Here is a 27053-nt window from a genome sequence, read left to right as displayed (position 1 = left end):
AGATGTCCTTCCATGTTGCAGTATTCCTTCCCTCCCTCCACCCCCCTGCTCTCCTTGGCTCCTATACATGTTATGCTATCAGGACTGGCTCCGTCTGGGGCTCCTTGGTTCTGAAGACTGGTGCGCGCAGACATCACATTTATGACTCACTTACCTGCCAACACGTCATATTTCTGACGCACCATCAGGGACTGGAAAAGCTTTGGAAACCTGGGTGAACAAGCTGATGGGAAGAAGGGTAAACCCACTAGTGAATACTAATACTGCAACATGGAAGAGAAGGACATCTATGGTTATGGTAAGATTTTACACAACTTTCCTTTCTTCAATTTTGCTGACAAGAAGGCATTAAAGATCATAACTTATAAACTGCTGGCTGTGCTACTTTGCTTCTGTGGCAGCTAATCCTTCAGATGATATACCCTGCCAAATTTGAGTATCAGAATCCTCTCTCCTTTAAGAAAACTTAAGTGAATATGTATTTTGTTGTGCATTTCTTTCTAGGGCTGCACACATTTTTTAATGTTTTTAAGGTTCTTTTTGTGTCTGTCTTTTCATGTTTTGTCACCTGTCATATGCTGTGGTTTGTGAAAAGCAGTATATTTTGCTTGTTTTCTGATTTCTGTTTGGGATGTCACAGGAAGGTAAAATGATTTGAAGGATGCTATATTGTATTGCATAATGTTTGTCCATTTTGACAGTTTGTTTAATGCATATTTTGTATTTAAAAATATTTTTGTATGAGCATATCGCTAGATTCTTTGCATGTAAACTGAATAATAAGAGTTTAGTAAGCTGTTAGCAAATGTTTTTTTTTTTTTTTCATTTGTGTTTTATAGGTTATATGAAGGATCCACGATTCCAGGATGTAGACCAGTAAGTTGCTACTCCGTTTAGTGTCCAAAACCATTTTCTGTTTTATTAAACTTGGTATAAAAATAGTAATATTTTGTTTTCAGCAGGAGGTTTACAGGAGTTCGCCGAGATGTCTTCTTGAATGGGGTAAATGTAATTTTAACTGCAGTACGTATTTATTTGCATTGTCATGTTTTTTCTTTACTTACATGTTTTTATGGTTTCCTTTTCAAGTCTTACAATGATTATGTGCGAGAATTTCATAATATGGGACCACCACCACCTTGGCAGGGCATGGTAAGTTAGTTACAGTTTCACCCAGTAAAGATGTTATTTGTGTTGGCTTTAGGAATTTTGCATGTGAGCTGTCAGTGTGTTTCAGGAGTCTCTGTAGTTTTGTTATTGAAAGTCTCATTTATTGGGCCATGGTGTTGGCACACTGATCTGCACAACCACTTGCATCTGTTATCAGTATTGAACAGGACCATCAGGTTGGTATCCTTTAATGTTCATTATATTGATCACTGATGCAGTATCATACATTAACTCTGGAAGCACAGATGACATTCATTCATCCGGTTTGACTTCTGGAGCTTTTAAACATTTCCAGAGTGAAGCTGATTTTCTTCGTGAACTTTTCCAGTCATCACATTTGGGTTATCCCTGCCAGGTTAGCCCTCTGCCAGCCTGAATACCAGAGACTTAGTATTTCTGCGTCGGTTGCTGTCGCTTGAAGACTGACGTCAAATCGTCAGTGGTATAATGGAAGGCAGCCGACGCCATTACATCAGTCTTTATTGCCGTGGAGCCCAAAGCAAAAGCAGTTCGCACTAGAGCCGGTCGGCCGCTACCTGAGTTTTTGTTTCCAAATTGAAGTTGAAGTCTTCGAAAGCTAAGTACCCTGTTGGGGATCTTTTTTCTTGCACTAACCTATGTCAGAAAAAGTTAATTGTCTCGCCTGCAGAAAGCAAATACCGCACCAGGACTTCCACTCCTACTGATTCACTTGTCTAGGCCCAGACCACGACGTCCCTCGCTGTCGCTTCTGTGCTTTAACGCCAGAACTATTCGTCGTCTGGCCCTTATTTTAGACAGATATTTCCATTTACAGTCCTCGAATTCTGATATGGCTTCGGTAAGCCATCTGACAGCAAATCTTCCAAAAAAGTGTAAAGATAAAAGACCGCACAGGAAGAAACCTTCCAATGATGCTTCCGTTTAGCTAGTCGTCAGTCCTCTGGAACTCAGTGAGGCGCTTTCGCAGCCCCTGATGCCCGCTTCAGTTAATTCACAGACCACTACCGAGACCCTTTCGGAGTCCGGTGTGCAACAGAACTCTTCTTCCTCTGAGGATCCTATGGTCGTTTCTAGCTTGGATGGGTCCGGAGCTGCTATGCAGACACTGGCTTCTGAGGAAGTCCTTCGCAACACTGAATCCCGACATAAACTGATGTCTTTTGTGACTACCGTTCTTTCGAAAACAACCGAGTTCCTTAGGCCCAGGGGTCGAACCACACCCGAGAAGCCGACTACCCATTCTCAGGCGACTGCTCCCTTGCCTCAGTCTCAAATGCTTAAAATGGCAGAAGACCTTATCATGCTGATTAGAGGAAGCCAAGCCACTCCCTCAAAAAGGAAAAGAGATTTGTCTCCAGTAGTTTTGTCTGAGCAAGAGTCAGATGAATCCGATGCATCTGACTATGAAAACATGCAGCCCCTCTCCACATATGAGGATTCTGATTCAGAGGAATCCATTCCTTCAGTCTCTCCCCAAGAGGATATTTCCTTTGGGGAAACCCTGCATACCTTAATGGAGCATTTCCAATGGGAGAGTCAAGACTACCCGCAGTCTAAAAAGAGACTGGGAGAGTTCCTGGATCTTCCACAACACAGACCCTTAGCCATCCCTCCAGTCCTAGATGTGGTAGATGATGTTTTCCTTGAATCCAGCTTGACTCCAGGTGCCCTCCCTCCTGTTCCCAGAAAACCAGACAGGTACTACAGAGTCCCTGACGCTCACAAATATCTTTTTAAAAATCCAGCAGCTGACCCTGAGGTCATTTCTCAAGGGCCAAAAGAGGTTAAAGCAATCTCTGCTAAGAATCCCACCCCCTCAGACAAGGATTCCCGAGCACTGGACAGATGGGTTAAAAAAGTATACACCTCAGCTACTCTTGCTATCAGGGCAATAAATTCTCAGTTCCATATGCTTAAATATCAGCAACATACCTTGGAACTCCTTAAACAAAAAATGTCCTCCTTTCTTGCATGGGCAGAATCTAAAGATTTATAACACTTAATGCATTCTGCAAGTCAAGTAACTAAACACCCTTTGCACTGTGGTTTTGACGCCCTAGAAGCTTCTTGCAGGGCAGCAGTCACTGGATCTGTCAGTAGAAGACATGCATGGCTTAAGGAACAACCCCTGCCAGACCATGTCAAATCAAAATTGTTGGATGCACCCTTGCACAAAGATAACTTATTTGGCACTAAAGCAGAAGAGGTCTTAAAAAAAGATGGAAGAAAAAGCAAAATCTATGCAGACAGTTAAAGATTTCTTATAGGATCAGCCCCCTAGGTTCAGTGGGCATTTTTCCTCCATGCACTGGTCCTTTCCTGCTCCAAGTAAACAGGGCCAGCCTAGGCCCCGTGGAAACAAACCCCCCAGACAGCAGCCCCAGGGGTTGCAGAGGTCTAAGTAGTGGACTACCTCCACTTCAAAACCAGGAAGTTCTAAGCCACCCCCTTATGGTAAGAACTCACAATGACTCTTTTCCTCCAGACCTTGCCTCTGCCCACCTTCACATACCCTTAGGAGGAAAACTCTCCTTTCACTCAAGCACCTGGGCCACCATTACCAATGAACAATGGGTTCTGAACATTGTATCTCGGGTACAGATTTTCCTTCCACACCTTTCCAATCCCAAAAGGGTTCCCAGGTCTACCACCAAATCAGTAGGCAGAGGCCCGAATGCAAATCCATTCCCTGCTTTCCTTGGAAGCAGTAGAGCATGTTCCTGCACATTCTCCTCCAGACTTTTCCTGGTGCCCAGAAAAGGGGGCACCTGGCACCCCATCTTTGATCTATCCATCCTAAACACCTTCCTGGTGATTCCAAAATTCAGATTGCTCACCCTCCAGCAGCTGCTAACCATGCTCTCCAAGGATGCTAGGCTAGCCACCCTGGACCTAAAAGAGGCCTACCTCCACATTCCTGTCAGGGAGTCCTGCAGAAAATATCTCCGCTTCAGAGCAGGATCTCAACACTTTCAGTTCTCTGCGCTTCCCTTTGGCTTATCTACTGCTCCCAGAATTTTCACAAAATGCCTGGCTCCTGCCATTGCCTTTTGCAGACAAAGAAATATTCAAATTTACTCCTACTTAAACGACTGCCTTATTCAGACAGACACCGAGGAAAAGCTGCTCAAAGACCTAGCCTTTGTAAAAAAAAAAAAAAAAAAAAAAAAACTACTAACCTCCCTAGGATACACAGTCAACTAAAAGAAATCCAAACGGGTACCCACCCAAAGGAGAATCGTCCTGGGAGCAAGTCTGGACACAGCATCCCAGATGGTATGCCTTACACCGGAGAAAAAAAAAATTTCCTGTCAGCTTACTTCTCCCAACTGGCCACCAGGCTCCAGCTTTCTACAAGGAAAATTCTGCAAGCCCTGGGGTTCATGGCTTCTTGCATACTCCTCATTCCATTTGCCAGACTGCATATGAGGAAACTTCAGGTACCTAAAGAGCCTTTGGTGTCAACACTCTCAAGATCTGGAAACTCTTCTACTTATTATTTCTTGCCTGAAGAAGGAATTTCTTTGGTGGGCAACAGCCTGCTCCCACAAGGGACTGCCCTTTTCCCCACACCCTGCCACCCAGACCCTCACCACAGACGCATCAGACTATGCTTGGGGTGCACACCTGGACGGCAAGTGCATACAGGGCCATTGGGAACCCACAGCAGATCCCCCTGCACATCAGTCTAAAAGAGATGATGGCTGTGCAGCAGGCCTTGATAGCTTTCATACCCCTTCTCTCTCCAGGGGTTCTCCTGATCAAAACAGACGCAACCACTGTGAAAATGGTACATCAACAAGCAGGGAGGGACTCACTCCTACCCGCTCTGCAGCCATGACCCTTTGGCTCACATCCTCATCCACGCAAATACACCTGTTAGCACAATACCTACCAGGCTGTCTCAACTCCCTGGCAGACCAGTTAAGCAGAAATCTTTTGGACCCACACAAGTGGCAGCTCAACAGAAGTACCTTCTTCCTAATAACTGGGGAACCCCAGAGGTCGACCTGTTTGCCTCCCACACCAATCAGCTCAGCAAATTCTGCACCAGGGAGCATCACTGCATGGCTTGGAAAGTGGATGCCTGTCCTTCCCCTGGGTAAACCTCTCGGTCTGTGCCTTTCCCCCCCTTCCTCTCATCCCTAGTGTGCTGCTCAAAGTAAGGAAGGAAAAACCAAGGACCATTTTCATAGCTTCAGACTGGCCCAGACAGAACTGGTACCCTTTGCTGCGCAGCCTGTCCCCGCTGTTTCCATGGAATCTTCCTCTAACTGATGTCAGAAAAAGTTAACAATTGTCTCACCTGTGGAAAGCAAATAACACACCAAGACTTTCATTCTTACTGCGTCACTTGCTTAGGCCCAGACCACGACGTCCCTCACTGTCGCTTTTGTGCTTTAATGCCAGAACTATACGTCGGGCCTTTATTGTAGCTAGATATTTCCGCTTACAGTCCTCAACAGATCTTCCGAAAAAATGCAAGGATAAAGATAGAGACAGACTGCACAGGTCCAAACCTACCGACGATGCTTCTGTTAAGCTAGTCATCTGCTCTCCGGTCCTAAGTGAGGCGCTTTTGCAGCCCCTGATGCCCGCTTCTGTGGATTTGCAGGCCGCTACCGAGGCCCTTTCAGAGTCCAGTATTCCGCACAACTCTTCTTCGACTAAGGATCCTATGGTTGTCTCACCCTCTGATTGGTCCGGAGCCGCTGAGCAGGCACCGGCTTTCGTGGAAGTACTTCGCACTACCGATTCTCGTCACAAACTGACTACTTTCGCGTCTACCGTTCTTTCAAAAACTACTGAGTTTCTACAGCACAGAGTACGAACCACACCCAAGAAACCAACGACCCAATCTCAGGCACCTGCTTCCTTGCCTCATTCTCAGATGTTTAAAATGGAGGAAGACCTTATCGTGCTGATCAGGGGAAGCCAAGCTACCCCTTCCAAAAGGAAAAGAGATCTGTCCCCAATAGTTTTGTCTGAACAGGAGTCTGATGACTGTGATGCATTTGAATATGAAGACATGCAAACTCCTCTTTACTTACGAGGATTCTGATGCAGAGGAATCCATTCCTTCAGCCTCTCCTCCCGAGGATTATTCCTTTGGGGAAACCCTTCACACCTTAAGGGAGCATTTCCAATGGGAATCTCAGGACTACCCTCAGTCTAAAAAGAGGCAGAGAATTCTTGTATCTTCCACAGCACAGACCCCTGGCCATTCCCCTAGTCCTGGATGTTGGATTTTTTTCTGGAATCCAGTTTGACTCTTGACACCCTCCGTCCTGCACCCAGAAATCTTGACAGGTATTACAGAGTCCCTGACTCACACACATTTCTTTTCAAAAACCCTACTGCTGACCCTGAGGTAATTTCTCAAGGGCCCAAAGGAATTAAAGCAATCTCTGCTAAGAATCCCACCCCCTCAGATAGGGATTCCCGAACATTAGATAGATGGGGTAAAAAAGTATACACCTTTGCTACTCTTGCTATCAGAGCACTAAATTGCCAGGTCCATATGCTAAAATTTCAGCAACATACCATGGAACTCATCAAACAAAAAATGTCTTCCTTTCCTGCTTGTGCAGAATCTAAACATTTACAAGAGTTAATGCATTCTGCAAGTCAAGTGACTAAGCATACCTTACACTGTGGTTTTGATGCCCTAGAAGCTTCTTGCAGGGCAGCAGTCGCCGATTCTGTCTTTATAAGACATGCATGGCTTAAGGAACAGCTCTTGCCAGACCATGTTAAATCTAAATTATTGTATGCACCCTTGCACAGACAGCTTATTTGGCACTAAGGCAGAGGAGGTCTTAAAAAAGATGGAAGAAAAAGCTAAATCTATGCAGACAGTTAAGGATTGCTTACAGGTCCAGCCACCAAGGTTCAGCAGGCATTGCCATTCCAAGCACTGGTCCTTTCCTGCTCCCACCGGGTCAGTTCAGCCCGCACCCCGAGGAAGTAGACCCCCCCCCCCCAGACAACAGCCACAGGGAATGCAGAGATCAAAACAGTGGAATTTCTCCACTTCATAACCAGGGAGATGTTCTTCATGTTCCACTGTTGCAGTCATTACATTTGGGTTATCTGCTTGCAGGTAACCCTCAGCTGGCCTGAATACCAGAGTCTTGGATTCCTGCGTCAGATGCTGTCTCTTCTTCCATGACGTCAGGTCGAAGGAGTATAAAACATACAGCCAATGCCATTATATCAGTCTTTCTTGCCGCGTGGTGCCCGACGCAGAAGCAGTTCGCAAGTGCCGGTCAGCCTAAATCTTCATTTTCGAGTTTCAGAACCGAAGTCTTCAAAAAAAAAAAAAAAAGCTAAGTACCCCGTTGGGGATCCTTTTTCTTGCTCTTAACCGATATCAGTAAAAGTTAACAATGGTCTTTCCTGTGGAAAGCAAATACCTCATAAAGATTTTCATTCGTACTGCATTCCTTGCTTAGGCCCAGACCACGACGTCCCTCGCTGTCAGTTTTGTGCCTTACTCAACCCCCGAACTATTTGTCGTCGGTCTATTTTTGCAGCAAATTATTTTAGTACTCGGTATAACTATCCAGAAATAGCTTCAGTAAGCCATCCAACTACCGATATTCTGAAAAAAACGTAAGGATAAAGACAGAGGCAGACCGCATAGGTCCAAAACTGTCGACGCTGCCGTTAAGCTTGTCACCAGTTCCACGGTACTCAGTGAGGCGCTTTCGCAGCCCCTGATACCCGCTACTTCAGATTCACAGGCCTCTGCTGAGACCCATTTGGAGTCCGGTATGCCGCGAGATGCTTCTTCGACTATGGGACCTGCAGATGTCTCTACCTTGGATGGGTATGAGCCGCTGTGCAGGCACCGGCTTCTGAGAGTGTATTCAGGCCTACAGATTTGCATTTTAAACCAAAGCCATCTTCTTCATCCAGGCCTAAAACTCGACCCACGCCTAGAAAACCGACGTCCAAACCGCAAGGTTAAGCCCATATGCCAAAAAAATAAATGCTTAGAATGGCTGAAGACCTTATTACTTTAATTAGGGGAAGCCAGTCTTCCCCCTCTAAAAGACCTAGAACTGATTTTCCTTCTGATTCTTCTGATCAGGATTCTAATATTTCAGTTTTTTCTGATTACCATGATTTGCCCTTATCTACCTATGAGGATTCTGATGCAGAGGATTCCATTCCCTCTGCTTCCCCTCCAGAAGACTTTTCTTTTGGTGAAACCTTGCACACTCTTAGGGAGCATATCCGCTGGGAAATGACTCCAAAAAGAGGCTTAGGGAATTCTTAATCCTTCCTCAACACAGGCTTTTAGCTATCCCTCCTGTTCTGGACATTGTAGATGATGCCTTCTTGGAATCTAGCCTGTCCCCAGACACTTTACCTCCAGCTCCCAGAAAACCTGACATGAATTACAGAGTACCTGACTATCGCAGGTTCCTCTTCAAGAATCCTACTGCGGATCCAGAGACCATTTCCCAAGGACCAAAGAGCATTAAGGCTACTGCTGCCAAAAGTGCTACACCTTCTGATAGAGATTCTAGAGCCTTGACAGATGGAGTAACTATTCCACGTATTCCATGAGCACATTTCTGGAGAGTCAACTTGCTATCAGAAATGAGCGCCAAAAAATGGTTTTAATCACAATAATAAGTAGAATATATTTTTTTTTCTCTCTCTGACTTCGTTTGGGCAATCACTGGCTTAGGCTTCCTACATGCACTCTACGTATCAATGTTGGTTGTTACCTAGCTGGTCAAGAGAATCGGTGCAAAACTCTTCAACCACAAGCCAGGCTAATGGCATGCGAAAATTAAAATAACTCTGAATCTTTAGGTATAGTAATGTTAACCTCACAAGATTTTAAACAGAACTGTGTGTAAAATTTATGAAGTGTATTTTGTAAATAACTAGACATAGTTTGCTACTGCAGTATTTAAAAAAAAAAACACAAGCAATATATAGAAATGTGAGAATGGCACTGTTTATATGTAGTGCAGTTTTTCGTCCCCCCCCCCCCTCTAGTGAATGGGGGGGTCTGGCTGAGGAAAATGTGGGAAAAAGCTGCCTGAGCCTACCAAGCAGTATCTTGCCCATCCTCGCAGAGGTATGTAGAGACTAATACCCAGTTCAGATCCAGTAAAGCTGTATGAGATTTTAGCTTTAGAGTTGGGTCAGAAGGGCTATTTTGTTTTGGTACCTAAATGACTCCCCTGCCGCAGATGTTCCTACCCATAATCCTGGATGCATCAGAGGACATGTCTCCATCACAGGGAGCATTCTCAGCTGGATGTGAGATTTGATAGAAATTGGCCCTTAACTAAATAGCTGATCCATAATGGTGAATCCTTAACACCACATGTTTGTGTATGTTTTGTTTTTTTATTCACATATGGGTGTTTATTTGTGCATCTAGCTATGTTACTCAGGGCAGGGCGGCGGGGATAACACAGATGGCATAGCACTCTGGGGTTCATTCACCGTGAGGCCAAGACTGAAGCGGTGTATCTTGGCATAACAAATAAATGGGTGAGAGATGGGTGCTTGCTGCTGCCTATCATATGCTGTGACACAAAACGTAATAATGGGGGAGTGGTAGTCAGGAAAAGACATAGCACCTCCAGTTGCCAAACGTATCATATATTATGGTTTTGAAATGATAATTGGGATACATAATTATTGTTTGATCTTTAATGTGCGGCACTACTGTGTACAAACCCACACAATCATATTAAAAAGCGCTACTCTAATTTTGCCCATCTGTAGAAGGATAGGCTGTCCGAGCCATCTGCATATGCTGGTTGTCATTATAACATAAACAGTCAATTAATCATTGTTATTTTAGAGCAAGAAGTCTGAGTGTGTGTAGTAAGTTGGATTTTGGAATGTTGGGAATTTTTTGTACAATAGTTATGTAAATAGTCTCATCTCTTTCAGATAAAAGTAGAATGTGGTTAAGCACGGGGAGTGGTCTGGGAGAGGTGGCTGTCACTATTCCTTTCTATTGTTATAAACTTACCTTAACAAAAAAAAATAATCTTATCTGCTATCAATCCTGTTACCTATTGCTTTACAAGCTAACAACCCTTGTATACATAAATTCCTCTAACCCTAACAATAAGGACCTGACCCTATCATCTCACTAATTACTTCTCTAAATGGTATTGATAGATTCATGGAACATAAAAGGCTTACAAAATAAAAGAAAAAAGAACCTAGTACTCCACTTAATTCAAAAATCTACTTTTGAAATTACTCTTATCCAAGAAATGCACATGACAAAGTATCAGTGGGTTAATGACGTTATAAAGAAATGGATAAAACAAATAGCTGCGGGGAATAGCACAACCTCCAAAGGGGTAGCAATAATTATTAAACAGTCTTTCAAAGGATCAATAAAAACCACTGACTGGGATTCAGAAGGCAGATGGTGTTACCTAACATGCTCCATCCCGTCCTACAAAAGAGAAGTACTTATACTAAATGTCTATAGATCTTGCTTACACCATTCCTCTTTCCTGTATGAAATATACTCCCTCATTGAAAAATTCCATGACCATCTAATGATCCTCGGCAGAGACTGGAAAATGACCATCAGACCGGAACTAGACAGATCCTGTAAAACTAACTAACAACCCATGGGTATTACTAACACTATTAGAGACATAATGGATGATTTTAACTTGTTTGATCCTTTTGAACGCTTTAGAAATTACCCCTCTATTAGTAAGTACACATTTTTCTCAGCTTACCACAAATCCTGGTCCAGGATAGACTTTTTCTTAATCTCATCATCCTTTTCTTTCTATGAAATGATATATAGCAGTGACCCTAGAACTATTTCCAGCCATGCCAAAATCAACCTTAGCTTAAATAAATTCAAACCTAATTATGAGAACTGAATCCCTTCAAACTGGTCCGTTAATCCAAATCTCTTGAACACAATATGACTCTTCATCGAGAAATCCAAGAATTCCTGTCACAGACAATTACCTCCTTTGAAAAATCTGATATACCCCTAGACGTACAATGGGCGGCAGCTAAAGCTACTTTAAGAGGAACCCTTATTCAAAAAGCCTCACTAATTAAAAAACAATCTATATCACGTGCTCTAGCACTAGAAACAGAACTAAGAAAACTAGAATTGGAGCTGCAAACTAAGTTCTTTTTAGACATTGAAAAACAGATGGTCACCATTCAGAAGCAACTACACGAACTACACCTAAATCAATACTCTCTAGTCCAGACTTATTCACAAGTATGCCGAATGGGCGCAAACGCCTTCCAAGATTCTGGCAAGGATAATAAATGTCAAACCCCCTCCTACCACAATAAAACAAATTAACTATAAGGGCCATTCTGTCTTCACAGATGAAGAAATCATACATGTATTTCAAGAAGTGTACGAGGAAATTTATGGACCTCAAGCACTTGATTCAGAAAGTCTTAATGATACTTTCCTAAATGAATTACAGTTTCCAACAATAATTGACACTCGCACAAATTTACTAAGGGTGCCCTTAACCAAGAATGAAATATCTGTGGCCATTAACAAACTGAAACCAGGTAAAGCCCCAGGCCTGGACGGCTGTGTGTCAGAATTCTGCAAATCTTTTAATCAGGTACTAGCCCCCATTCTACTTAAAGTCTGTAACCACATAACCCAGTGTGGTATATCTGATCTATATATTAATAATTCCAGGACCATTTTTATTCAAAAATCAATCAATAACTTCAACACCAATGACTATCGCCCAATTGCTTTAATTAACCTTGACATAAAAATTTTATCTTCTATTCTAGCAAATAGACTAAAAAATGTATTACCGCATATTCTATCTCATGACCAACTCGGTTTCATGAATAATAGGCATGTTTGGGATAACACTCTATCCATTGAAGCCATAACCTGTATGACAAAGCGCGACAAATCTCCTAAATATGCTCTCTCTGTTGATGCCCAAAAAGCTTTTGACAGGGTAAATTTGAACTTTCTCTTTAAAATCATGAAACACTTCTCCATTCCTGATGAATTCATCAAAATGGCTGCAACCCTTTATATTAAGGCCTCTATTACTCTAAACATAAACAAAAGAAAAAACTCCAAACCAATCCAAATAATAAATGGTACAAGACAGGGATGTCCACTGTCTCCTTATTTATTTAACATGCATCTTGAAGTACTACTGTTAAAGCTAAGTCAAAAAACATTTCACCGCTCAGTTTACTTATATAAAATACCATTGAAATACACGTGGATGACGTAAATATCTACTTGGAACTCCCCTCAACTGAACTAGAGAAAATTCTAAACTCTATAAACAAATTTTCGCAAATCTCAAATTTACGCCATCAATCCCAGCAAATAAATAATCTTCCCCCTAAACCCTCTTGGTCACAAAGAATTTTTTATACCAGAAACAAAGATCAAAGTTAATTATTAACTTAAATATTTGGGCATAATATTTACCCATCCCCAACAAGAACTAATTAATAACGATCTGTACAAAACATGGTCTAAAGTCTTGGAAGACCTCACAAAATGGAAGAATCTAAACCTGTCTCCTCTCAAAAGCAGCTATTATAAAAATGAATATTCTCCCCAAAATTCTTTTCCACTTCTTCGCCCTTAATCAAAATATCCCAAACACTTTCTTTTCAAAAATGAATACTACATTGGGGAAATTTATTTGGCACCCCAAAAATGTCAGAATAGGTTACACTAAACTAACTCTTCCCAAAGAAAAAGGGGGGCTGGCCCTTGCAGATTTTCTAACTTACTATCACATAATAAACGCCAGTCGTATTGTTCACATAGCTAATTACCAGCATTCAAAAAATGACTGGAATCCCTTATGGATAAAAATATACAATGCACACAAGTGCATCCAACATTAACCCGAGAGCATCTATCTTTCTTAACCCTAAAACCCTCAAAGATCTTAAAATTCACCATATATTAATAAAAAATATTATTGGTTTTCAAAACCTGATAGCATCTCTTGGTATGCAACACTCCCTAACGATGGCCCAACCAGTCCATTTAAATCCTAACTTCAAACTGAGTAACAACATGTTAAATCTCGATAGTTACCCTCTTATCAAGAACTGTACAGTTTGGGACTTCTATATAATTAAAGACCTACCATTTGAAGCCATCGTAACTTCATTAGCAGCTAATAAAAAGTACTATATAATCATTAAACAAATACTATACCTAATATCTCTGGCTACAGGCAAGATTACAGTTCTCCCTTCGGAATTTCAGCTGCATCAGACACTAATAGCCCAGCTTCTTTTAAGGTCTAAAATGCTCTCAAATGTCTATAAACTAATAAAAATAAAACACCAAGACAACATACTATTCTCTAAGTACTGGGATAGACAAAACAAGGAAATAACTATTAGCCAAAAACTAGATGCATTTGTCACAACAATAAAATTAACCCCTTCAAAAAACTGATATATACCCAGCTCATGATAAACAGTAACGCCTATCACACACCATCATTCCTAAATAAAATTAACCCAAACACCTCACCTTTGCCCAAACTGCCCCAACTCAGTGGCAGATATACTCCATATGATGTCCTTCAAGGATGCATCTGCAGTCCTAACAAATGGGTTGTCTTGGCCTCAGGCAGCCCTTCGGTCGGCCGGATTCCAAAGTCTGGGTCTGGCCTCGGCTGATGTCGCACTTCACCCGACGTCATAGCTGCAGTTCTTCGGGTATAAAGGCATCAGCCGACGCCATTTTCCCCAGTCTTTCTTGCCGCGTGGCGCCCGAAGCAGAAGCTGTTCGCAAGTGCCGGTCGGTCAGAACCAGAGATTGCTACTACCGAAGACTTCTAAAAAGCTAAGTACCCGTTGGGGACTCTTTCTTGCCTCAGCCGATGTCAGAAAAAGTGAATAACTGTTTAACTTGTGGGAAACAAATACCTCATAAAGATTTCCACTCTTACTGCCTACCTTGTTTAGGCCCAGACCACGACGTAGCAGCTTGTCTAGCCTGTGCTTCCTTCAACCGACGGACACTTAGACGTCGGTCGGAGTTTGCAGAGGAGTTTTTCGGCTCCGCTTTTGCTTATATCATGCCGTCGGAGACTCCGACTTCACATTTAGCTAAAAAGCGTAAGGAAAAGTACCGACACTCGCGGTCCGCGGTTTCGGCCGAAACCGCGGTTAAGCCAACCGCGAGTGTCTCTGTTTCGGCTGAAACCGAGTCTGCGGTTCTTCCTTCGGCCGAAAGCATGCCTCCTACTACCGAGACCTCTTCCAGCATGGCTGAATCTGCTACTGAAATTCCACCTGCTACAGTTTCTCAGGACTTATCAGATACTATCCCCCTAGATGTATCTTCTCCTGCACGTGGAGCTGCTAGGCCCCCTGCATCCATGTCGATTAAGGCTTTTGCCAGGGCCAAAGCAGCTAAATCTTCTAAGGTCGTGCCTACTAAAGCCCCCTCTCACAGGCCTAGCTCTAGTACTCAAATGCTTAGTCTAGCAGAGGATCTCATTTCTTTGATCAGGAGAACCCAGTCTCACCCTGACAGGGCCTCCCCCCCCCCCCTCCAGAGAAGAGGCCTAGAGCAGAGCCCCCTGAGCCAGTTTCTACTGATTACTCCTCAGATGATTCAGAAAATACTAACCCTGCTGAGGGCCCCTATTCTCCATATGAGGACTCTGATGCAGAAGACTCCATTCCTTCTGCCTCTCCTCCTGAGGAATTTTCTTTTGGGGAAACCTTGCATGCTATGAGGGAACAATTTCAATGGCAGGGCCAGGATTTTTCAGACTCTAGGAAAAGGCTTAGGACCTTTTTGCATTTGCCACAGCATAGGCCTTTAGCCATTCCTCCAGTACTTACAGTTGTGGATGATGCATTTAATGATGTTTGTACTGCTCCTGATTCACTTCCTCCGGCCCCTGCTAAGCCCGACAGATACTACAGGGTTCCGGACACACACATTATCACTTGTATAAGGCTCCTTTTGCAGATCCTGAAACTATTTCACAGGGCCCCAAGGCTGTAGCAGCTACCTCTGCCAAGAACCCCCTCCCCTCTGAAAGGGAATCTAGGGCCTTAGAGAGATGGGGTAAAAAAGTTTATACTTCTGCTACTCTTTCAGCTAGGGCCTTAAACTGTCAATTCCACATGATTCAGTATCAGGAATTTGTTAGATCAGTTAACTAAAAAACTGTCCTCGCCTGAACCTTTGGACCGAAAGTCTCTTCAAGACATGGTACATAACATTCAGCAGGTCAGTAATCATTCCTTAAAATGCGGCTATGATGCACTGGAGGCTTCCTTTAGATCAGCTATGACTGGTACCGTGATCAGAAGGCATGCATGGTTAAAAGAGCAGTCCTTACCAGACCATGTAAAGTCAAAGCTCCTAGATGCTCCCATGGATAAGCACAATTTGTTTGGCTCCCCTGCACAGCAAGTACTGAAAAAGGTGGTAGAAAAAGCAAAATCTGTCCAGACAGTCAAGGATTTCTTACAGGTCCAGCCACCAAGGTTTAGTAGGAACTGGCCTTCCAAGAATTGGTCCTTTCCAGACACCACTAGAGCACAGAGAGGCAGGAATAGGCGCCCAAGAGGCAGAGGTCAATTCAGAGGTGCCTACAGGGGACGTCAGTGGCAGCCTAACAACCAGCGAAGTACTGCCACAGATCCAGCCACTACCATTTCCACAGGACAATCACAGTGACTTGGCTCTAAAACCGCCTACCGGGGAACAACTAGAAGCACCCTTAGGCGGAAAGCTAGCCTTATTTTCAGTAAACTGGCATTACATTACAGGAGACAAATGGATTTTACAGACAATACACAAAGGTTACAGGTTTCACTTCCATACTCTACCAAGGAAGAGAGGAATGCCAAACCTACCTCCAAATCAAAAGACAAACGCTCTACAACAAATAGACCACTTAATAAGGATGAGAGCTATAGAAAAGGTACCGTTTATGGAACAAGGGCAAGGATTTTACTCCAGACTTTTCCTGGTGCCAAGAAAGGAAAATCAGTGGAGACCTATTCTCGACCTGTCCGCTCTAAACACATATCTCATTGTTCCAAAATTCAAGATGTTGACCCTACAGCAGCTTCTTCCCATGCTGGGCAAGGAGTCTTGGCTGGTGACTCTGGATCTCAAGGAGGCATACCTGCACGTCCCCATACGACCAAATTGTAGAAGATACCTCAGATTTCTTGCAGGATCAGAGCATTATCAATTCTCAGCATTGCCTTTTGGCTTATCTACTGCGCCCAGAGTATTCACGAAATGCCTGGCATCAGTAATTGCTCATTGCAGGCTTCAGAGAATTCAAATTTATCCATACCTGGACGACTGCCTGTTACAAGTGGACAGCAAAGACAAATTAACAAAAGATTTGAAAAAGGTTATTCACCTGCTGAAGCCCTGGGATACACATGTCAACACAAAAAAGTCAAGGCTGATACCATCCCAAAGGATAACATTCCTGGGTGCAGAACTGGACACATTAAACCAGATGGCATTCCTCACAGCAGAAAAACAGAAGCAGCTACCACTCTATTTCAGGGCATTAACAACGCAGAACCAGCTTACAGCAAGGAAAATCCTGCAAGCCTTGGGTTACATGGCATCCTGCATAATATTAATTCCACACGCCAGACTACATATGAGGAAGCTACAATGGTACCTGAGGAATTTATGGTCTCAGCACAAGCACAGCCTAGAGACCCAAATTCCAATAATTCCATGCCTAAAGCAAGAATACCAGTGGTGGGCCCAGGCCTGTCAATTGAACAAAGGACTGCCCTTCCACAGGCCTCACCCAAGCCAGACTATCACCACGGACGCCTCAGACCTCGGTTGGGGGGCACACATGGTGGACAAGTGCATACAAGGCTTATGGACTCATGACCAGATGAACCTACACATAAACCAAAACGAAATGCTGGCAGTAAAACAGGCAATTCAGACATTCAGACCATTTCTTCAACAGGGTCATTTGATGATAAGGACGGACAACACCACAGTTATGTGGTATATCAACAAACAGGGAGGCACACATTCATATCCTCTGTGCCGGATGGCAATGGACCTCTGGAATGTGGCCCTGAGCCACAACATTCAGCTCCAGGCCATATTTGTGCCAGGAAAAGAAAATATACTGGCAGACATCTTAAGCAGAACCACCACGGATGCCCACGAATGGATGCTGCATCCAGACATCTTCAAAACCATCACAAGGAAATGGGGACAACCAGAAATAGACCTATTCGCATCCCCACACAACCACCAATTGAAAAAGTTCTGCACAAGGACATACCACCCACTTGCTTGGAAAGTGGACTCCCTATCCTTCAGTTGGGAAAACCTGACAGCATATGCATTCCCACCTCTTCCTTTGATGCACAAAGTGCTACTGAAGATCAAAGAAGATCACCCGAGGATCATCTTGATTGCTCCAGATTGGCCGAGGCAACATTGGTACCCGCTACTGAGGAGTATGTCCCGGGAACACGCATGGCCTCTACCCCTACTGCCTCTTCTGCTAACACAGAACAAATTCAAAATCCTGCATCCAAACTTGAAAACACTGCAGCTAGCTGCTTGGAACATTACATAAGGAAAAATAACCCAGATTTATCTCAAAGGGTTAAAGACATTATCCTGGAGGCTCGCAGACCCTCAACAAGGAAAACTTATTCAGCAAAATGGAAAAGATACCTCATTTGGAGTGCAACGAAAGGAGTGGAGGCATCATTGCCAAACATAGCCAACATCTGGAATACTTAGCAGAGCTTTTCCACAATGGTCTGTCTTACTCCTCCATTAAGATTCATGCATCAGCAATTTCAGCAGAATACAACATGGATCCTCCAGTCTTTTTTCAACCTCTACTCAGGCAGTTTCTCAGAGGAATTAAAAATGTAAAGCCACCAAGGAAACCACCATTGCCTACTTGGGACTTGAACTTTGTGTTAGAAAAATTGACACTACCCCCTTTTGAACCAGCAGCAACAGCAGAATTACAGTACTTATCTTGGAAAACTGCATTCCTGCTTGCAATCACTTCAGCTAGAAGGGTTTCTGAATTACAGGCCTTAATGGCAGTACAGCCCTTCCTTATCTTCCATCAGGATAGAGTGTCCATGAGAACTAACCCTACCTTTATGCCAAAGGTGGTCTCCAGGGTATCATTAAACCAAGTGATACACCTACCAACATTCTTCCCCAACCCGCAGAACAGGGGGGAAAGACTGCTGCATACCTTGGATGTACACAGACAATTACGCTACTACCTGGACAGAACCAAGAACAATAGAAAAACTGACCAGCTTCTGGTAGCATATGCAACAGGAATGGAAGGAAAAGCAATTTCAAAACAGACAATCTCAAAATGGATAGGAAATTGCATTAGATTTTGTTACTCTTTTCATGGAAAGGCAACTCCAGAAAACATCAGACCTCACTCCACAAGGGCTACAGCCACTACTACAGCTTTCTTACGAGGAGTGGCTACCAAGGACATTTTAGAGGCTGCTACTTGGAGCTCCGTGCATACATTTGCCAAGCATTATAATCTGCCTTTATACTCCAGATCCCGATCAGGCTTTGCCACTGCTGTTTTGCAAGGGATCTTAACTACACCATAAAACTCTTAGTGCCTCCTTAGTGCCTCCTCCCCCAGTTTGGCTATGGTATTCTACCCATTTGTTAGGACTGCAGATGCATCCTTGAAGGACATAGTACAGTTTTATACCTACCATAAATGTAGATGTCCGAGAGGTATGCATCTGCAGTCAGGATTACCCACCCTCCTTCCCCTCTGTGGTACTCCTAAGGTATTTTCCCATCTTGTAGCTAGCTGGGGGAATCTATTATGGTGTATTTGTTTGTATATATGTGTATACATGTTTATTTCAATTTGCTCTCTATTGTTTGGAAACATTTGCATTTATCCAAATCTAGCCTTCCTAGAGGGCACCTGGCATCTGGGGCAAGAAACACTGAGGAAAATGGCGTCGGCTGATGCCTTTATACCCGAAGAACTGCAGCTATGACGTCAGGTGAAGTGCGACATCAGCTGAGGCCAGACCCAGACTTTGGAATCCGGCCGACCGAAGGGCTGCCTGAGGCCAGGACAACCCATTTGTTAGGACTGCAGATGCATACCTCTCGGGACATCTACATTTATGGTAGGTACAAATCTGTACTTTTTGGTCCTGTAAAAATGTTTACAAACTGTGGTGCTCCCTAAGAGCACAGCTTGAGAAGATGGGGTACATGAAATCAACCCTATCCTGGGAAATGGCGATTTTAAATACATTTCCTAGTCCCTTCAAATCTGAAACTAAACATATTGTGACACTCTGCGCATTACTTAAAAGTTACATTACATTAAACTGGTTAGATAGATCCAAAATGTCTTGGAAAGACTTCCAGTCGATGGCTGTTCAATACGTATTGGCAACCAAACTGAAGACTACTAGCAAAAAGAAAAATTACTTTCAAAAATATTGGAATAACCTTATAGAAGTTCTAAAATAATATTGTTTCTAGGCATATCTCTCTCCTCTCTTTTTCTTTTTTGGGCTGATTTTTACTTCTCTTACCTAATACCCCTACTTTCGTTGCCGTCTTAACACTGGGTCAGATACTTCTCATCTCTAATCTCTACCTTCGCTCTAACCCACGAAAGATCACAATAGAAACCTTATCACCACACTTTCTCTCACCCTTGTATATGCAATAACAACTAACCTCCTTCTATTATTATCCTCTCACTCAGTGACAGTCAAATGTATATAATGTATATAGTTAAAGCAAATGGGTCTTAGATACTTGGTTACATATCATCATAGTTGAATATTGGATACCTGTATCTCAACTTACTGCCTTTCACTATTCTTTGTTAAACTCTTAAGCACTTGCATAGTGAAGGCAATTACTTTCCTCTTCTAACACTGGTCTGTTTGTACTTGTAGTTATGCAGGTATTACTAATTGTATCCAATTACTCGTTCTGTGCCTATTTGTTTATGTGAGCTGTTATTAATACTGTATGTGTTTTTTCAAAAAATGCTAATAAAAATCAAATTGCAAAAAAAAAAAAAGATTCTAGAGCCTTGGACAGATTGGGTAAGAAGGTATACACTTCTGCTACTTTGGCCATTAGGGCTTTAAATTGCCAGTTTCATATGTTAAAATTCCAGCAGCTTATTATGGGACTACTTAAACAGAAAATTATGTTGATTCCTGAGTGTACTGAACACAAAGAATTACAGGATTTAATGCATTCTGTTGAACAAGTTGGTAAACATACTTTGCAATGTGGTTTTGACTCTCTAGAAGCATCTTGCAAGGTTGCTGTCACTGGGTCTGTACTTAGAAGGCATGCTTGGCTTAAGGAGCAAAACTTGCCAGGTCATGTCAAAGCTAAATTACTAGATTCTCCCTTAAACCAAGACCGCCTGTTTGGCAACAAAGCAGAAGTCGTTCTCAAAAAGATGGAGGAAAAAGCTAAATCTATGCAAACTGTTTACGATTTCCTGCAAGTACAGCCTAGCCTCCCAGATTTAGTAGGCATTGGCCTCCAAAGAATTGATCCTTTCCAGTCTCTTCCAGGCCTTCTCAGTCCAAACCCAGCAACAGCAGACCACCTAGGTTACAGTCTCAGGCTACACACAGGCCTAAGCAGTGGGGGGCTCCCACTTCCAAACCAGGAAGTAGTAAGACACCCCCCTACGGAAAAATGTCACAATGACTTAACCTTAACCCTTCCAAGCCCTGCTCAACTGCCTGCTCCCTTAGGAGGAAAGCTCGCCCTGCATGCAAAAAACTGGGAACTCATTATCCAGGACAAATGGGTTTTAAATATAGTTTTCCAAGGATACAGATTCCACTTCCACACCCTACCAACCCCAAACGGTTAGCCAGACGTACCCCCAAATCAGTGGGCAGAAGCTCAACAGCAGGTTCTCTCTCTCATAAGTATCAGGGCTATTCAACCTGTCCCAGTAAAAGAAAGGGGACAAGGTTTTTATTCAAGACTTTTCCTGGTACCCAGAAAAGACAGCTCCTGGCATCCTATCTTGGACCTCTCTATTCCAAACACCTTTTTGGTAATTCCAAAATTCAAAATGCTATCACTTCAAGAGCTGCTTCCTATGCTAGGCGAAGATGCCTGGTTGGCAACCTTAGACTTAAAGGAAGCTTACCTACACATTCCAGTAAGGGAATCTTGCAGGAAATACCTACGTTTCAGGGCAGGCTCCGTGCACTGTCAGTTCTCTCCACTTCCCTTTGGCTGATCTACTGCGCCCAGGGTATTCGCAAAGTGTCTAGCTCCAGCCATTGCATTTTGCTGGCAGAGAAATTTTCAGATATACCCATACCTGGACGATTGTCTGATTCAGGCAAATAGCCAGGACTTGCTATTAAAACATCTGGCATTCGTAAAGAAACTTCTAACCTCACTGGGGTACACCATAAACGAAAAGAAATCTCACCAAGTACCCTGCCAACAGATTGTATTCCTGGGAGCAAGCTAGAACATAACTTCCCAGATGGCTTACCTCACTCCAGAGAAACAAGTGTATTTGACAACCTACTCCAACTACTGGCCACAAAGACCCAGCTATCTGCAAGGAAAATTCTGCAAGCCCTGGGGTTCATGGCCTCTTGCATTCTACTAATTCTATATGCAAGACTTGCATATGAGGAAACTACAGTGGTATCTAAAAAGCCTATGGTGTCAACATTCTCAGGACCTGGAATCAATGATTCCTATCTTTCCTTTTATAAAGACAGAGTTCCTTTGGTGGGCAGAGGCCTGCTACTACAACAAGGGGCTCCCTTTCACTCTACCCCCTGCCGCCCAAACCCTAACAACAGACTCATCAGACTATGCATGGGGGGCTCACTTGGCAGGGCAGTGCATTCAGGGCAAATGGAACCAGAGTAAAATGCACCTGCATATCACCCAAAAAGAAATGTTAACTGTACAGAATGCCCTGACAGCCTTCAAAGACAACATCCTTCCAGGACAATTAGTGATAAAGGCAGACAACACCACAGTTATGTGGTACATAAACAAGCAAGGAGGAATCCACTCGTACCCTCTCCGCAGACTAGCCATGGCTCTGTGGAACACAGCCTTGAGCTACCACGTGCACCTGCAAGCTCAGTTCCTGCCAGGCAAGCTAAGTTCACTGGCAGATGACCTAAGCAGAAATCTCATGGACCCACATGAATGGAAACTGGAACCAAAAATATTTAACCTCTTGAGGAACAAATGGGGGACTCCAGAGATGGACCTGCTTGCCTCCCCTCAGAACTACCAATTGGACAAGTTCTGCACAAGGACTTCCCACAGTCAAGCTTGAAAAGTGGCTGCCCTGTCCTTTACCTGGGGAAGCCTCTCAGTTTATGCCTTTCCCTCTCTGACTCTCCTCTCGAAGGCTCTGCTAAAGATCAAACAGGACAAGCCAAGGACAATACTGATTGCACTAGACTGGCCTCGCCAGCACTGGTATTCCCTCTTGCGCAGTATGGTACTGCTGGAGCCATGGCACCTACCTCAGACACCTTCCCTGCTGTCCCAGCAGGCGGGCCAGATTCTGCACCCTCAGCTTCAAACCCTGAACCTTGCAGCCTGGGTAATTCCTTGAGCTCTCCAATAGCATCCCTCAGTAAGCAGGTGCTAGATGTCATTCTAGAAGCAAGGAGGCCTGGTACTAGAAAATCCTGTGCTGAAAAGTGGAAAAGATACTGTTCCTGGAGCCAGACTCGGGATTGGCACAGTGGTGCCCAGCTTACCTCATATTCTTCAGTACTTAATAGAAATGCTCCACAAGGGCCTATCTTTCTCGTCAATTAAAATTCATGCCTCTGCCATTTCAGCACATTATAATACTGAACCCACCCCATTTCTCTCACCCCCTGCCAAAGCAATTCCTCAGAGGGGCTAAAAATTTAACCCCCCCCCCCCAGGCGAGCCCCTACTCCAGCCTGGGACCTTAACTTTGTATTGGAAAAGCTCACTCTCCCGCCATTTGAACCTGCTGCAACTGCAGCCTTCCTTCTAGCCATCACTTCAGCAAGAAGAGTGTCTGAATTACAGGCCCTCATGGCAGTGGAGCCCTTCATTATCTTCCATGCAGACAGGGTTTCCCTCAGGACCAATCCTTCCTTTATGCCCAAAGTGGTGTCTAGTATTTCCCTAAATCAGTCCATTCATGTGCCTACCTTTTTTCCTAATCCACAAAACAAAGAAGAACGAATACTCCAGTCTTTGGACGTGCACAGATAACTTAGATTTTATTTGGACAGGACTAAGCCTCTCAGAAAATCTGAACAGCTGCTAGTTGTCTTTGCTGCAGGGGCAGAGAGGAAAGGCCATTTCAAAGCAAACCATTTCTAAATGGATAGTCCATTGCATCCATTTCTGCTATACTTACCATGGAAAACCTACCCCACAGGGGATAAGGTCACATTCCACCAGGGCCTCATCTACCTCTACAGCCTTTCTCAGGAGGAGTCCCTACCAGGGACATCCTAAAAGCTGATACCTGGAGCTCTATACATACCTTCAGCAAGCATTACCACATGCCTATTTTTTTCTAAATCCAGAGCTGGTTTTGCCACTGCAGTCTTGCAGGGCTTAATAGCTGGACCTAGTGCTCTTTAACTTCCTCCTCCCTCCCTTAGCTTTGGGAATCGACCCTTTTTCAAAGCTGGCACAACAGCCCCGGTGGTCCCTGCGGTAGTGCTGCTCGTTTCACATTTCCTCGGTAAGTTTTTAAACCAATGTCCAGCTTTTTTGTCTCTTTTTTTAGTTTAAAGATTCAGTTTGACCTGAAGGTCTGCTTGCATTTTCTGTGACGTCCTAATTATTGTGCCTAGCTTGTTTTATTTTATTTTTTTTTAAAACAAAAGCTGTATAGCCTGGTGAACTGCGTGCATTCATGGGCATACTAATCTTTGTGCCTTAGACACTGCTCACACTTTGAGACTTTATTGTCCTGACGATCAGCATGAATTACTGAACTTCTCCAATTCCGTGCATAATTTCACGGTTTTTAGTCCTGTTGGTGCCTAAAGTCAGTATTCAGTGCGATTCACTCCTGCCTATGCTCTTCCATCACTTCGGCAGCTAATTTGGCGTCATACAGAACGCTTTCCATAATTACTAGCATAACGCTAGCTATACCTGGTCGCCAGCTGCAAGCTCCCCACGTGGCTTCCGCTTAGAGTTACCCGCTATCTACATTGAGCAAGCCCCTTTAAGGCTTCTATCCTAGTGTTTTTTACTGCGCTTAGAGGCTTCTTTCTTAGTGTTTAACAATCCATATTGAGAAGCTTTGTGGCTTCTTTGTTAGCGCTTACTGCACTTGCGGCTTCTTTCCTAGCATTTGTATCTACCCATATTGAGAAACCTTGAGGCTTTTTTCTTAGCATTTCTAGCTATCCATATTGTGCAAAATAAAAATGCCACCTAAGCGTGTCTCTACACGCATGCGTCTGAGAGCCTCTCTGAAGCTACTTACTTAGTATTTTTAGCTTCCATACCAAGCAAGATTGAACGCCTTTGAAGTGTGTCTCAACATGGGCGTAATTCCTTACACACGCTAAGAGTGGCTGCTCTTGCTCGCAAGCATCCCCCAACATCGCCTGGTTCTTTCTCCTCTGTTATACTATGTGCTATGTTTTAAGAGCTGTACTATGCCTCAATTGTCTCTGGTTCAAATGCTTATTATGCCTATAACAATTGATTATTTGGAGTCTGTCTTTGCCTACTACACAGTGAGTTGAATGTAATAAGTGCTGTGCAATTCTTAACTGCCATTCTTAAACTAATTTACCTGCCTGCTTAGTCGAATGTATTGAATGCTGTGCATTGCTGTGCATTACCTTAATTGCCTTTCTTAACATATTTACCTGCCTGCTTGATTTACATTACCTTAATTGCCTTTCTTAACATATTTACCTGCCTGCTTGACTTAGTATTCTGTCTGCCTAACAGATGGAGAAAGGACACAGTCTTCTACAGATAACTGCTTTTGATTCCTTCAAGTAGTGCTCTAGTCACTGTTATAAATCTAGATTGTGTGCCTGTTAAGCTGTATATTTAATGTGCTCTGCATTGCCTTTATTACTGGTTGATTATCTGCTTGTACTGTCTCTATTGTGCTATTTATTGCCTGTTACATTTACTCTGATTGTTGGCTAGCTTAGTTTTAGTATTCCCCATCACCTTACCAGGCTGGTATGCCGTGGTAATGCTGGGTTCTGTACAGTGATTGTGTTATCAACCTTGCATACTATTTCTACTCTCTTTTGCTCTTTCTAATAGCTGTAACTTTACTACCTATTACCTCTCTTCTCTTACCACTCTACTATACATTTCCCCTTCTTCTATGTCTACCCTTTGAACTCTCTGTCTTCCTACACCTACCACTTCTACATCTGTCCCTTGAGCCCTGTTCATTTCTACTAAAGTCTTATATACTATTCCTTCCTACTGAGTATTCCCCCTTACTCCTTCCTCTCTTTACATGCAGTGTTAACTATTTGTGAAGCTAACCTAGTTTATCTCTCCTCTCTTTTTACAGTTCCTCACCTCTGAAGCTCACCTCAGAAGCCCCCTCCCTACCACCAAACAAGGAATACCTCCTGCAAACTCCCTGGAGTTTGCCTACCAAGACTGACTCATAGAACTCCTGAAGACTGCCCTTAAAGTTTAATATTGAATGTAGGTAGCCTTAAACCATCTACTGTGTCTGTACTACCTACCTAGTAATACATTTACTTCTGTCTATCTTCCCTTGTAAGTGACTCAGCAGCCTACCGAGGACCACACGGACATACTCTCTCCCCCCAAGTCACCTTAGTCCCAGACACTTTCACAGCAAAAGTTGCAAGTAACCTGCTCAACATTGCTGCCTGTTTTCCTCATTCTCACCACTAGGTGGCAGTGCCCTCTAACCAATTGCCGATGCAACTGTAATGTTACCTGGCTTCCCTCCTAGTAACCTGACTCCTCAACTTAAAAGCCTGTATTCTATTTTCTGTTCTCTCTCTGACTACAACCTTTTCTGTTCTCTGTCTGACTACAATCTTTTTTTCACCCCCTGTACAACTTTAACTACCTGACTCATAACACCTCTTACATCTTTAAAAAATACTCCTCCTTTTCTATTCTATATTTACCATACCTACTAACCTTTGTATATCATCAGCAGTAGTAGCTGATACTTTTTTCACTCTCCTCTTGGTCTTCCCCGCTCTGTTCGCCCTGCGGGCTCACTACACTCCCCTACCCTACCCCCAATTCTCACCCACCCCCACTACATCTACATTTATACCTTCATAACCACTCCTACTTCCTCTCCATCAGCTTCTTATCCCCACCCCCTCACATAACACGCCTTCATCACATTTCTGCTTCCTCCTTACTGAACACTTACTTTAACTATCATAACCTAATATGCTTATAAAATATTCAACCCTCCCTATTCATCTTCTACTACTTCTCAACCTTTCCTATATCTACTATCTGACTGAACCTAATCTCATCACCCACACTCCTCTCCTACACACAGCCTACCCACACCACACATCACTAACTTACCATTACAACTCCATCTCTCCTGAACTATATCCCATCAATCTCAAACTATGTTTTCATTACAAACTAATCCCTCCTCATAATACCTCAACACCCACTCTCCCCTCCATATCCTCCACTAATTTTTCAACCTGCACCTCCCATTCAAAGCAATCCAAATACCACAACTACTTAACTCAACTTCTAACTGCCATACTTTTATCTGGCGACGTACACCCCAACCCAGGCCCATACCCCTCTTCCTCAATATCTAAATCCATCCTATTTGCATCTCTCAACGCAC

The 27053-nt window shown here is 43.4% G+C and overlaps 1 protein-coding gene across 4 annotated transcripts in view; it reads left to right on the top strand.

Annotated features, from left to right (window-relative positions):
* The window catches only part of YTHDC1 (YTH domain containing 1), a 1387762-nt gene that overhangs the window by 1137812 nt on the left and 222897 nt on the right, over positions 1 to 27053 (top strand). For 2 of the 4 annotated variants that reach the window (XM_044064303.1, XM_044064301.1), the window contains exons 11-13: positions 840 to 876; positions 963 to 1002; positions 1090 to 1152. In XM_044064303.1, the coding sequence (XP_043920238.1) occupies positions 840 to 876; positions 963 to 1002; positions 1090 to 1152 (140 nt within the window). Of the gene's footprint in view, positions 1 to 839; positions 877 to 959; positions 1003 to 1089; positions 1153 to 27053 lie in introns of all 4 variants that reach the window. The other 2 variants (XM_044064302.1, XM_044064300.1) reach the window with 1 other exon arrangement.

The sequence above is a fragment of the Protopterus annectens genome, chromosome 2.part2 (genome assembly GCF_019279795.1).
Source record: "Protopterus annectens isolate FY-2018-M chromosome 2.part2, PAN1.0, whole genome shotgun sequence".
NCBI lineage: Eukaryota > Metazoa > Chordata > Ceratodontiformes > Protopteridae > Protopterus > Protopterus annectens.
Note: the sequence above shows the minus strand (reverse complement) of the source record. Positions and strands in the feature narration are given on the sequence as shown.